Source organism: Microtus oregoni, unplaced genomic scaffold (assembly GCF_018167655.1).
Source record: "Microtus oregoni isolate MIOR12 unplaced genomic scaffold, Mior012 000018F_ref0000195, whole genome shotgun sequence".
Taxonomy (NCBI): Eukaryota; Metazoa; Chordata; class Mammalia; order Rodentia; family Cricetidae; genus Microtus; species Microtus oregoni.
The window spans coordinates 12,504,308-12,519,409 of NW_024543077.1; the positions used below are offsets into that span (position 1 = coordinate 12,504,308).

The 15,102-nt window shown below is 35.8% G+C and overlaps 1 protein-coding gene across 1 annotated transcript in view; it reads right to left on the minus strand.

The window, feature by feature from the left end:
* Positions 1–15,102, minus strand: part of LOC121458931 (semaphorin-3D-like) — a 185,034-nt gene that overhangs the window by 85,855 nt on the left and 84,077 nt on the right. The window contains exon 3 of the mRNA XM_041668359.1: positions 14,116–14,276. Within this exon, the coding sequence (XP_041524293.1) occupies positions 14,116–14,276 (161 nt within the window). The remainder of the gene's footprint in view (positions 1–14,115; positions 14,277–15,102) is intronic.

The following is a 15,102-nucleotide window of genomic DNA, read 5'->3' on the forward strand; positions in this document are numbered from 1 at the left end:
AGCTGAAGAGGTTATTTACTCCAGTTCTCGTCTCTGTAAATAACAGGGACACAGAGTGAACCATTGTGGTCCATGACTTTATGCAGCCGCAGAGGGGTGAAGGGAATCTCAGTCAGAAGCCATTATTATTTATAAAGAATTTTTTTATTTCCTGGGCACAAAAAAGCAGAGCAGGATCCTTTCCTATAGAACTTTGTTATAAACTTCCCTGAGGAAAGGGAAATAACAAAAGGCCTTTTTCATGTTAGCAAAGAAAGAAGGGTGCTTAAACACTCCAGAAAAATTACTAGATTTATAACTACAAACTCAGTTATTTCAGAAGTGCTAAAAACATAAGGGCATGGTTTGATGAACTTTATATCGAGTACTTTTGTAATTACTCAGTTTTGATAGCAAGGACAAGGAAAAGGTTACACCATCTTTGGGATACAGAGGAAACATCTCTCATATGGATAAGTTTAGAATCACAGAATCACTTTATAGTCTAATTTAAACCTTCAATTTCTAAGAGTTTAAAAGTTTTACTTAAGTAATTTATCTTTAATTTTAATTCAGTAATTCATTCTGAAAGAGGTTGGTTTTATTTGTTTGCTGTTGTTGTTCAATAACCACAAAGATAAAGATCTTAAATAACTATCAGATTTCATGTTTTACTTTAGAAAAATAAATTGTCTCGGGTTGTTTAACAAAACAAGAAGTTCTGTGAGATTAAACATTCATGTTGTTTTGATTCACTGTCATCACACTTAGAAATCACAGGAAAGCGTTTTTATTTGTAAACCAGAGCACATTTATCATTTTGTCACATTGAACCATTTCTCCCAAATGGAGGAAACTATGCTTATATTAAAACAATACGTTTAAGATACTTTACACAGAGAAAAAAATTAAGTTCTATACTGATTTTGCCTATAATCTTATAAGTAGAATTTTCTAAGTATTAGGTTTTTTTGGGATACAGTAAACAAGCTTCACATTTTTCCTTAAAATTGTTCTCTCTCTCTCTTTCTCTCCCCCCCCTCTCTCTGCATGCATGTGTGCGTGTGTGTGTGTACATGTGTGTGTGCACATCTGTGTGCAAACTGTGTCTCACTATTTAGTTGAGGCTGACCTGATGCACCCAGAATCCTGCTGACTTATTCTTCCTAGCAATAGAATAATAAGCCTGCACAACTTACCAACTTAAAAAATTCATTTTTCTTTTATTTCTACACTTCATCTTAGGTAAAAGCCCAGGAGTCAATTCACGTTGAATTACTACTACATTAATTCACTGAACATTTTTATATATTTGATTTTAAAACCTCATTTTTAATGAGAAAACAGTTTTAAAAATCAATTGGATAAAGGGATAAAGATGACTAAGCATTATTTACAAATAAAGCAACTAATCTAATTCTGAAGATTGTTTTAAAAAATGGGTCAATATGCTTTTTTGTATTCTCTGTAGACAAAATTCCCAATTACACTTTTTATGGAATCCAGCAAAAATACTACTGAAAAATCATAGGTAACAAGATACAAAAAAGAAAACTGGATTTGATAGATTCTATTAATATTTCAGAGGTTAATAACATGGCTATTAGTATTTTCTTACCCATGTGATTCCAATGGGAAGACTTCATGAATGATGTACAATAACTCTTCCATGACATTTTTGAAATTAAAACAGCATTCTTTTGAGATCTTATTTTAGGGGTTGGATAGTATAATTTGATGATCAAAGAAAAATTTTAACTGAGGCAAAATCTTAAGTGAGGTATTGATCAAAGATGTAAAAATCTTCAAAATGATAGGCAAGATTCATTTGGATCATTTCATCCATGTCCAAACAATAACAGACTTGGGAACTGGAGATCTGAAATTACTGTTTCCCCTTGAGGAACGTGTTTTCATCTGAGCAAGCTCACTCGATGCTACAAGGCCACTCTGAGAATTTGTTAAGGATGAGTCTTGGGGATCCTCAAACAGCTCTTGGTCTTCAGCTTTCCTGTGAGCTAATGTCTGCAGGGAGAGGGCGGTAAATGACAGGGAAGATAGTGGACATGCTTATTGACCTACACATTCCGAGCATGTGCAGTATGACTGCTGCCTAAGGCATTAACCAGAGCCGTGGGAAAAGGCTTCCCAAGAAATACATAGAAGCCATGATCAAAAGTAAAATGTTGCAGGTAGCTCACAGATCTTCCTCTCTAATGCCCGCTTTCCTTTCTACATCTCTTTCCAATAGTGGAGGCATGCTTACCCCAGTCTTCTGTGCTTTATCACTCATCCTCTATAGTCCTCTCCCCAGTCCAATTCCATGCAGCTCTTTGCCAACCTCTACTTCTGAGTATGCTGGCTTTCTGAAATCCTAACTCAAAAGGGGGTGTTTTCCTTCCTCTTCTTCTCCTGGCAGTTGCTGAGATTTACAACTTGTCTGCCCCCCTTGTTTTCTTTGAAAGTCAAATAAAATTGGCCTCCAGCTTAACAAAAAAGGAGGAGGAATGATATTCCTCCTTAATCAGAGAAAGACAGGGCAGAGAGACAGAGAGACACACTTTAAAATAATGAAAATATATCTTGTATCGGGGTTATCCATGAGGTTATCCTAGGTCTCATTCAAAAAGGTCAAGTGAAAACGCTAGCAGTGAAGGCCCCAGTGATAGAATCCGTCTCCTGGCGAAGCCTCACGCTGCAGAGGAAAACACAGCCACCCTTGTGCAGAGAACCCTAAAGGACATAGCTTCTTAAGAGGAAATGCACAAAATTCACTGACCTGGAAGTTTGAACAATTTGCATTACTAAACAGAATGTATTGGATATTTCATTGTGTGGTCAGCCATGATGAAGTCAAAAGAGAGAAGTGAAATGAAGGGAGAAATTTAGTTTTGAATATTACTACTGAAAGTTTATGCATAGAAAGTTCCAGCTTTCCATCGCTAGTACAACTTCAAGTTGACTGTGGAGGAGGAGAAAAACGTTCATTTACTATCATCGTGACAGCTAATGTCTGCTTAGAAACCATAGTTTGTTAAACTCCTTTAAACATGCCAAGTATATTTCTGGGTGGTGGTGGCACAAACGCCATTAATCCCAGCACTTGGGAGGCAGAGGCGGGTGAATCTCTGTGAGTTTGCTGCCAGCCTGGTCTACAAGAGCTAGTTCTGGGGCAGTCCCCAAAGTTACAGAGAAACGGGGTCTTCGATAAATCAAACAAACCAAAAGCCAAGTATGAGCCAGGCAGTGGTGGCACCTTCCCTTAATCCCAGCACCTGGGAGGCAGAGGCAAGCGGACCTTTGTGAGTTGGAGGTCAGCCTAGTCTATAAGAGCTAGTACTAGGACAGGCTCCCAAAGCTACAGATAAACCTGTCTTGGAAAAAAAAAAAAAAGCCAAGTATGTGAAGTAATAAGGGCGGCGGGGCTGCGTCCCCAGCACCCCAGCCGCCTGCTCGGCTAGCTTATGCCCCAAAATAATTACACGGACACTGTATTCTTTTAAACACTGCTTGGCCCATTCTCTTCTAGGCTAATTCTCACAAATTAATTTAGCCCATTTCTAATCATCTGTGTATGGCACCCCAAGGTGCGCTTACCGGGGAGATTCTAGCCTAGTTCATCCTGGGTCGGAGCTTCATCCTGGGAGCGGGGCATGGCGTCTCTCTCAGGCGTCTGCTCCCGAGAGGAGAGCTGTGTAGTCTGAGCTCACTTCCTCTTCCTCCCAGCGTTCTGTTCTGTTTACTCCTCCCACCTATCCTCTAACCAATAAAATGGGCCAAGACAGTTCCTTTATTAGCCAATGACCTTCCTCCATCAAGTATGGTCATTATTATAATGTCTATGTTGATCATACTTTTAAAAATTATTTCTATTTTTTTCATTCACTTTGTGTGTTCTAGCCTGTGGAATGGTCTGTGAACATTTAGAATGGAACTCCTCTTATCTCAGTCTAACCTAAATGATTTCTTACAGGCATGCACAGAAATGTGTTTCCATGGTGACTTGAAATGCCATCAAGGTGAACCACTATATCCATCCCTTATCAATCTGACACCCCAATACATCATTTATTCCCCAACAAAATATTTTAATTGATACTTTGGAAATTTTCACATAATGCAACATGTTCTTACTGCATCATTAACAAAAGGTAATAAACTGTCCATGCCAGATTGGTCACCTGTCCCAAATGCCACTGACGGTTTTCTCTGTACTTTCTGACTATAGAGATGGGGTAGACTATTGATACCTTCGGAAGAAAATCTCAGTTCCCTTAATTTAGACAGGGAAGAGCAAGAACCTTTGCTATTTCACTTCTTAAACATGTTTTTCCCTATTCCAAATGAACAAAAGAAAACAATTATTATCAAGATTAATTTCAAACATGAGCCACATAAAATCAGTCAATTTCCATTATTTCAAAAATCTCTGATCTATTTTGAATTAACTCAATTCCAAGCATGACAGAGTTTTTCCTCCATTCTGTGTTCCTCATGTTATATATGATCTGTCTTTTCTTTTAGATACTTAAAAATCATCTGGTGTTTTATAACTATTTCATGCCTTGCATCCTTAACTAGAATTAATGAAGTTGATGATCATGCAGACATTTATATAAAACCTGAATTTTATATTTTACTACAGTTTTCATTCTAATATTCAAAGCTCAATGGGTATAAGAAATGAAAAAGAATGTGTCTTATAAAGGATAAAAGAAAAATATTCAAACTTCAGTCATCAATAAAACATTCTCATCTTTATTCCTGTAATTAACAATTGATTTTTAGGATCTGAGATTACAAAAACCAAAACAATACAAGAAAGAATTCTTGTATATGATTTACATTCTGCTAAAAATACATTCAGGGACTTCCAACCAAATGTGTTCTTTCTTTATCAACTGAATTTTGGTTATTTTAATTTTAGAAATAATGTCACCTATATTGTAAATATTCACCATATAAAACAAAAGTATTGTTATCAAGATATATGCAATTCTATTCTTCTATATCTTTAAATAAGAGTGTTTTATCCCACTGCAAGCATATTGTAGCAAAATAAAGATAATGCTAATGCCAAGTCTACCCCAGAAATGGACCATAATATGTGTAAAGCCTTTCTCCTGTTTCTATATGTTGATTTATCTGTGAACCATTGTGTTGTTGAAATCATCTTACACCAACTTGAGGATAACGTTGACATCAAGAATATCTGACAGACAAAGAGAACTAGAAAGACCTCAGTAGAAGGTGCCACTAAATTCTGGACTCTAGTATTATAAAGTAATATTTTTACTAAGATAAATATACCTGTAAAGAGGTTTTTTTTTAAAATTTATTTTTGTACTATACTTCTGCTCTGCAAAGTGCCCAGATGCTTAGTTATCAACCAACAGCATTACTGGGGATGTAGAACTTGATTAAGGCTACTGAGTTCCAGATCAGATTGACTTGCATAAGACCTTGGCTCACAAACTCAAAGGTGGGGAAAACAGTTGATTGGTAGAGAGACCAAGGCTCTTTTCCTCATACTTCAGTCTTCCGTGTAGTCTAAAGGAAGCAGCTGCTTCCACCAGGCACTTGGGTGTAAGAGCCTGAACTGCCACGGACCCGAACACAACTGGGTCAATAGAGTTGGAAGTGAAAATCCAAAGCTGTGCTGTGTTTGGAAAAGCATGGCAAGGCTGCCTTCATCGTGTGTAACTGTTTATAATTCTTTGATTCTTAGCTGATGAAACCTTCTTAATTAAATGAAATTTATAAATTGGTCATTCCTCAGAAAAAACACAGAAATTAACAATTCCTAAGACAGAATGAAGAATGTGAAATAACGCTACATTTAAGGAGTATGTAAGTAGATGGGGGATGTTTTAATAGTTACACAAGATGAGGAACCTGGCATTCCTATGAACACACTGACTGCCATAGTGAATTGAAAGCATAACCTGGAAGTGAGGCAAAGCTGTGGGGAGCAATCTGTAACAAGATACTGCAATCAGATGAATGCCTTCAGGATCCCAAAGGGGACAAGCTGGAGCGATAAGTCACAGGAAGGTTCAGCAAAGGCAAACCTTTGTGACTAGATTATTCATTTTGCAAAGCATTAAGGTTACTTGGAGGAAATAGAAGTATATTTGGGGAGAAGGAAAAGGAGGAAGGCTGGTAGGAGGAAAGGGAGAAGAGAGAGGAGACAGAGCGAGTAAAGCACCAAGGAGGAGCTTAAACAATGCGAGAAGCATTGGAAATAGGGTGAAGATGAATTGGAAGCCTTAGAAATCTGAGCGGCAGACTCTAGTTCCCAGACGATAAACAACATATAAAGGGGCAAAAATGCGGGAGAAAAATGATTTTTTAAATTTTTAATTTCTGCTGGCCATGGTGCATGGTTTGATGTGAGAAAAATAATAATATAAACACTTGGTTGATTGATATTTTATATCACTCCTATTAGGAGGATGTAAAGCAAGGTTTGCAACACACAGTCAGGTCTGCCAACTGAGGCTCTGTTAGAATTGTACTGTCTCTTTGCTGCTGATGTTTCCTGGTTCCCCCTCTCAGGGGCTGAATTGAAACACTCACTAATAATCCATAAACTAATCTTCATCTCAGTGTCGGTATAACTGAACGCACACACATAGACACAAGAGCTACGTGACTGCTACAATTCTACATTCTTTCCTTGAAGTGGGGTCATTTCTAGGTGGTTCTAAATATTGATTTTGATCTAGTGTTGAAGAAAGACAAAACTCAAAGTGTATTACCTGTTTGAAAACCTGTCCCAGAAGGAGTTCACAGGCTATCCCCTTAAGAAAGGACCAATTAGGGAAAATCCTAATTAAATTATAAGGCATCACATCCTTAACACATTCATACTTGCATGGAATTTTATTCAATACAGAAATAATCTTTCCTCTATAGAAACAAAGACAACACAAAAAGAGGAAGGGCATGTCTTTTGTCCTAAATGTCAAACCATTTAAAGAAAACAAAACAGTATTTATAACATTTATTTTCTAGGTAGTGAAAATGTTCCAAAATCTAAGTTTATGTCTGCATGATTCACTACGCTAGGCTCAAAAGCTAACCTGATCGAGAGTAAAGGCAGTGCAAAGGGAATCATTATCTACTTATTTCCTAGTTACTTGGTATATACATTTGTTGTGTTTTCTGCTCTTACTGTAATAAACAAATGCGTGTGTAAGTGAGAACGAGAATGGCTACGTTTCGGTAGGCACAGTCCTATTAGTATAAGACGTTGACATATACATTGTATGACAAATTTTACTTTCTTCAATTGAGCACTTTTCACAGCCTCTTATTTTTTTTAATTTCCCTTGGGAAAATATTAACAACCAGACACTCATAACTCAATTATGTGCTGTAGATTGCTGTAACTCTAAAGAGAACAAAGGACACCTTCAGCCCTCAGAGTCCCAACATGTGTGGTTGCTTTGCCCAGAGCAGTCCGGATCATTACCGAAGGGCACTGAGCCAATGCAAGCCCATAGGTCCAAACGCTGCTGAAGTACTACTTCTCAACACTTACCAGCTACCGTGGAGTACCTTTTAGCACTGGAGTGATTTATACAAGATGAAATGGTGGAAACCTACATAAACACAAACTGTTTCCAATGCATATATGACTTTCTTATGAATTACATGTTTTAGCGAAGTACAAAGGGATTTCAGCCATGTGAAAAACCACTAATTAAATAAAATATTCAAATAATCATTTGTTACAAGAATATAAAAAGTTATTTTACAACATTTACTTTATTAAATATTAGCACATTTTAAGCATGGAATATTGCCAAAAAAGTTATGCTTAAAATAGTCAAAAGGAAGTTGTGCTATCACAACTTATTTTAAGCAATGATCTAATACACTCAGTTCAGATAAATGAACCTTTTCTTCCAATCCCTGAAGGCAAAGAAGAGAACAAGAACAGATTCCCTTAAAAGCATGAATTGCTTTTTGTTATTATACTAAACCAAGACATATTTGGGAAAATGCATTAAAAGTCAGATTGTATAAAAGCAAAATTGCAAAATTCAATTTTAGCTTCGTTTGTAGAAAGTGTTATCTTCTACTAAGATATTTACTGATGGCTGAGATACCACCGGATATCATCTATCTATGTCAAGGTTATGGATGTTTTTAAAATAAATTCCTGAATTTAAAAATACAACCTTAAGAATTGATAGAATGGAACCACAGTATTAGAATGGAGGTTACTCCTTAAATTTTAGCATATAATCTACTTTTATTTCATGTTACCTTAAATAATAAATACATAGACCATAGGATAAGTCTAATTTTTAAAAGACTGCTTTCCAAGTAAATGAATTAAGAGAACTTGAGAAAAACTTCTGGAAATGTTTTTTCTCCCCACTTTTCTTGTAGAAACACAGCTTCCATTAATGCATCTGTAGATGATTGCTTTCAAAGACACTTAGCAAGTTTGAACATTCAAAATAAAAACAAAAGCTAAAACACAACCCATTTTTCCTTATGAGATAGCAAGACATATAGAATTACTGAAAAAATAAATGATATCAAGCAAGTCTTCCATCCAAGGGCTACCATCTAAGAAAATTATATAGGGTGAGCCTGTGGGCCTTATGTATTTAAATATATGTGTACACACACATACGTGGATTTTTGCTTGCTTGTTTTTGTTTAAAAAGAAGTAGCTGTCAGAGCTGGGGAGATGATTCAGATAGTTAAGTGCGTAGAGTCTGATCCCAGTAGTCATAACAGAGCTGGCTTGGAGATGTGCATCCTTAATTCCAGCATTGGCAAGGTGGACACAGAAGGATCCTTGAGGCAGGATAGCTTACAACACTAGGAACATCCATGGGTTCCATGTATACTGAGACATGTTTCATAAAGGTGAAGAGTGATAGAGAGCTTACACACGTTCACACACGTACACAGACACGAACCTGTATGCATGCACATACTCCCACAAACATTCATCAAACTAACAATTAATTCTTAGTAGACACAGTATTTCCTCTCTTATACTAATGTACGCTAGATATGTCATGATCATTTCCATGTATTTAATCTACTCTTTTATTTTGGTGTTACTTCGGATTGGACTCTGGGCCTAATGCATGCAATGTAAGTGCAATAGCACCAAGCTTCAGATCTACAAAAATGAACAGCACAAAAGACAATTCTTGTGCTGGGTTTGACATCTGACTCCTGTAATGCCAGCCTTCTGGAGGTGAAAACTGGAGGATTACCAGAGCTTATAAGCGGACTGAACTATAAAGTTAAGAAGCTATCTCAAAGAAGCCAAACCAAGCAAGTCAAAAAAGAAGAGGAACATACAAAGCAAATACATGTCTATATTCAGGTGTTCACCAAGCAACAATAATACATATGCAGATAAGCATTTACATGCAGACTAAAGTCTCAAGAACAAACCTTATTCAATTAACCAAACCACCGATATTTAATCATAAAATGTATTTCATACAAATAAGGATCAGAGAACGGTCATTATTGGTGAATATAATAAGATTGCTCAATGTCCCTGTAAACAGAGCTCAATACTGACTCTGATTTACCTGACTCTTACAAGAATTCTACCTTTATGAAAATAAATAAACTAATAATTACTGGTGCCTCGCAGGTTAAGAATACTTCACACATTTTGTATTTTAAATTTTCAATCCCTCTAAGCTTTGATATATCTAGGTTTCACTGTAGATAACAATATTTGCTAAACTCTTAGAAAATGTTAGGCGATAATACCTGAACTTTTATTTTCAGCATTGCTTATCTTGTAGGGTATAGTGGAAATTTTATTTTGGATTTTAATAGGTATTTCTTTTGCAATTTTAAAGATTTAATTTAAATTTAATTGAAATTGACACTCAAAACGTGACAATTTTATGAACCAGAAAAATATTATTTCATGTTTTACACATGTAAAAATTAAGTAGTATTTAAATCAGATCTAAACCTCTCTTTCTCCTCAGATATCACTTCTTTATTTTAGTAACTTTCAAAATTCCTTCCTCAACTTTATTTTTCAGATAATTTCTCACAGCTAACTTCTTAATTTTCTGAAGAGCCACCATACTGTTTTCATTAATAAGTTCTCACAGAGATCCAGCTGCCTCTGCATCTCAAGTGCTGGAATTAAAGGTGTGTTTTATCACCACCCAGCTCATTTTCCTTTCTCAATGAAGTTCCTTTACACCTGTTGAAAGACAGATGAATGTGGACCCATTGGTTATCTGTGATAGTTTTGTTTGTTTTGTTCATTGGTCAATTTGTCTGTTTTTATGAAAATGCAATGGAATTTTGATGACTCTAGTTTCACAATAAATTTTGAATTCAACTTAACCTGTGAGGCACCAGTGATTATTAGTCAGGTAGGACAATGCCTCTAGTTTTCTCCTTTTTAGTAAAATATATATATATATATATTATATATTATATATTATATATTATATATATATGTATGTATAATCCCTGATAAGATTTTAATTTCATATAACTTGTTGAGACTTAAAGTAGCCTACCATCCCACTTTAGTGTTTTCTGTGCTGATGAGAACACATAAGTCTGGGTGCAGGCTGGGCCAAACGTTCTGTGGATGTTTGTCAGACTGAGAATTCAACATAACTCCTAAATTTCTGCTCATTTTTCTGTCTGAATGATCTGTGGACTGACAGAATGGGCCATTAAACTCTTCAACAGTTTTTGAGTGGGGGTCTCACTCTTTCTTTAGTCTATTAATTTTTGCTTTACATGTTTGGGTGATTTTATATTAAATGCATTCATACTTAGATGACCATTTCTTTTTGTTGAGTCAAACTCTTTGTTATGTTTCTCATTTACTACTTTCATATAAACTCAGCTTTATCTGATATAAGTATGGCCACCTCCATTTCCTTTTGAATTTTATTTGCATATAATTAGATTTTCTAGTTTCAACCTAGTTTAGTCCATGCATTTGCTTTTAGGTAATTTGATTTTCTTATAAGGAACATATATTTGAAACTGACCCATATTCAATATGGCATTATATATCTTCTAAATATAGATATTATTCTCTTTAAATTTTAAATAATTGCTAATATGCAAAATCTTTGAGTAGTCATTTTATAATTCTTTTGTGTTCACTAATACTTTCTAATGTTTTTTGAGCATAGTTTCCTTAAACCTCTTAAAACTTGGTAAGTGTCAACTCGTCAGAAGAAAGATAATTGTTAGTCTTCAGAATTTGCCTTTCTTTGCTTAAACTTGTCTGGGAAGATAAGCTTATATTTCTATTTTATATATATTTTTTATATTTTTCAAGCTCATAGTTACTTGCACTAATTTAGCACTAGATGTTGTTTAAGTTCATGTTTGGAGTGTCTGATACTGATGGAGCGTATGGTCACTATTTTAGCATCAAAGGATAATGGACTCTAAGGCTCCCAGGTCTCTGTTCATTGTTTTGTTCAGTTGTAGCCAATGTGCTTGCTCCTTAAAATGGTAGTCCATTTCCCCATGCTTCTCCTGGGTTTGGAGTGTCTCAGATATCGACCTTGTCCACTGTAACCAGCTTGTCGCTTTGACATTGTGGGGTTATGTCCCATTTGCTGAGAATCATCTCTGAGTTAAAAACTCCAAAAACTATGCTTTGTGTATGGCCACCAATTGCATGGGACTTTATTATATCCAGAAACCATGTATGGACACTGGACCAAAAGCTTACATTTCTATTGATTGCCTATTGAAATGATGCTGGACAGAATAAAATTTCAATAGATTATGGTTTCATGCCGCCTCTTGATTCTATTTGATATTATTTTTCAAAAGTCTATCTGTTGACACCCTGATAAGGGTTATTAGGACCTGTCTGTAGGATAATGCTCTTATACCCTGTAAAGACTTGACACTCACATTGACTCAATAAAATGTTAATTGGCCAATAGCCAGGAAGGAATATTATAGGCAGAACAATCAGACTAAAAGAATTCTGGGAAGAGAAATGGCGGAGAGACACAGTCACAAGCTAGATGCAGAGGAAACAAGATGAGGATATCTCACTAAGAGAAGGTGCTGTGGGACAATGATTTATCAGTTGTATTGCTCTAATAAAATGCTGATTGGCCAGTAGCTAGGCAGGAAGTAGAGGTGGGGCGACCAGGCAGGAAGCTGAGGTAGGGCGATGAGAACTGGAGAATTTTGGGAAGACGAAAGAGTCAGTTACACAGACACAGAGCAAGCAAAATGTGATTGCCTTGCCTAAAAAGATACCAAGCCATATGAATAACATAGACAAGAATTATGGGCTAATATAAGTTATAAGAGTTAAGAGGAAATCTGAGCAACTAGGCCAACCAGTTTATGATTAATGTAGACCTCTGTGTATTTCTTTGGAACTGAACAACTGTGGGACCTGTTGGGACAAAAACCTCTGTCAAAAAGAAGGTACCAAGACATGTAGCTAAACATAGATAAGGATGATGGGTTAATTTAAATTATAAGAGCTGGTTAATAAGGCAGAGCTAATAGGCCATGCAATTTATAATATAAGTGTCTGTGTGTTTTTTTGGGACTGAATGGCTGAGGGACTGGGCGGGACAGAAAGTTCCATCTACAGACATGTCCATCCTAGAACTGAGTTTCAAGGCAAAGTAATGTGTTAATTAATTTTAATTTACTTCAGTGAATAGAGCTTTTCTCTATGTTGTAAAAGTTGGGTTATATAGGTAATGGCAGTTGTTTGGCCACTAAAGTTGATATTAAGTTGGCCAGTGCCCAACTGTCATAACCACAAGATAAGATCCACATAGTAACTAGTAAAGATACAGAGGAAATCCCAAGTACATTTCAATGGCACGTTAGTTTCTACTGGATATAGGATACTCTAAAGGTATTATCTTGGAGAAAAGTTGGAGAGAAGGTAGATACTTGAGATCTATTAAAAGACTGGCATTAGTGCAAACCCCAAATAGATTCTATCCCCTTGGCATATATTTTACATAGGTATTTTGGGGGTACAGACCTAGTGCACCTGTCTTTGAGCACTGGCATCAGTATGTGGTCTTTATATTCTGTCCAATCCTGGTTCTGGTGCAAATAATCCCAGAAGTGAACCACAGATACAGCCCTGTGTGAGCCTTAATGCCCCTACAGCAAGACAGATCACCATCCCTGCTGCACCATTTGTGGATTTGCAATAGATAGGGAAAGTTTCTGTGTTGACACAGTTCCACATTTTGGTCAATTGTATTATACAAGAGACGGAGTTTAGAATATTCTGTCCATCTCTTAATTTCATTAGTACTGATGAAGACAGGTAGGGTTTAGAATATTCTGCTCGTCTCCAAATTTCACTTGTTATTGATAAGTCTGTAGCCTAGACTTAGTATTCTTTCCCTGACAAGAGTGGGAGGCTTAGCTGAGCTGAGGAGGCAATATGAGATAGCACTTCCTTCTCAAGCCTTCTTCAATATGTCGTTTCTTTATATCATATTGAAACCAGGGTTCATGGTCACTCTTATGCAACTTTCTGGTTATGTGAATTGTTCAGATTGATGTCTGTGGGGTTACCGTTGTTGGGGGATTTTACTCAGACATCATCTTTCTCTTTCTCTATGTTTCTTTTAACTGGTAAGACTTTTTTGCCACTTTATAGTTGGAGCATTATGAGTTTTGATTAGCTCAGAATCATAGATCTTGGTAGAAATTTGTTCAGATGTGAAATAAAAGTATTAAGAAACAATGTAAAACATCATCATAGTCTTAAAACAAATGAGTATTTATTAATTAAAAATTAATAAAATTTTATTGTTGCATTTTCAGGAAAGAATACATGTTTACTTTTGACTAATTTCCTTGCAATATCTTTATTATAGATGCTTACTCTTCTAATATATAAGTAGATATTTACACATTTTGTTGCCCTCATTCATGTTTTCAATGGCTTCAAAATTATACTCATTGACACAAAATATGCATATATACTAAAACCCATAAAGACATAAAATGTTTTTCCCAGGGATTTTGTTTTTAACTGCCTTCTGTTGTTTTTGACACATGGAAGCCCTCCTGAGTAACACAAAACAGGCATAAGGCACAGAAAAAATTCAGTGAATCCAACAATATATATAAACTGACCTTCTTAAAGTTTTTGTTTAAGTCAACCAGATTGAGCAGGAAGACATGGTCCTTGACCCCTAGGAGCAGCCTGCCTCTCTCCTCATCTACAAGGAGCGTCTGGAAATCCAGTCCTTCCGACGAACCCAAAAAGGGAATACAGCTGTTTGAGAGCAGCAAGTCTGTGGAAAAGACAAAACAGGGAAAGGAAGGGGACGCTTTCAGCATGAAATGTGTTTACCTGCCAAAATACACATAATAATCCACTCTTTGAACATACTTATGCGGCATGGATGCTCCAGTGTTGACACATTGAAACAAGTTTAACTCCTTCAGAAACAGACACTTTTCCTTAAATAGTGATTGCTTCTATTCTCTGTATAAAATACATTTTAAAATTAACATAAAACTTTGAACTATGAAATACAAGATATTAAAAAACAGATCATAAATTATAATTTAAAGCATTATTCTTTTTTTAAAATTTGAAAAATGATAAACCTAAGATGCATCAACAAAGTATAAAAGTGTGTCATAAATATCATGGAATATTTTTCCTCTTGTGTTTTTTTAAAATTTTAATTAGTATGAAAAATGTCGACGTTATTATGGCATTTTCCTTCTTATTTCATATTGCCTAGTGTTTACATTCACCTCTTACCTACCATGGCTCTCCTTCCTCCCTTCTGATATTTTCCCTCTCCCTAGATAGCCCCTCCAACATTCAAGTCAAAAGCAAGTGATATTTGTTTTTCAGAGTACTGTTTCATTTTCTGTTTATATTGTAATTCATCCATTTACCCACAAGTAAGGCTAATTTGTTGCTTCCAAGTTCTGGAAGCTACAATAAATTATATGCATACAAAGGTTTTTGCACATATATTTTTGATTTCTTTGAAGTAAAGCAGAAGAAACAATTGTTGGTCACATATTTAGTTTTGCCAGAAATGGTCCCATATGCTTACCAAGATGTCTAAATCAATTTGCATTTTGATTGATGATGATTGC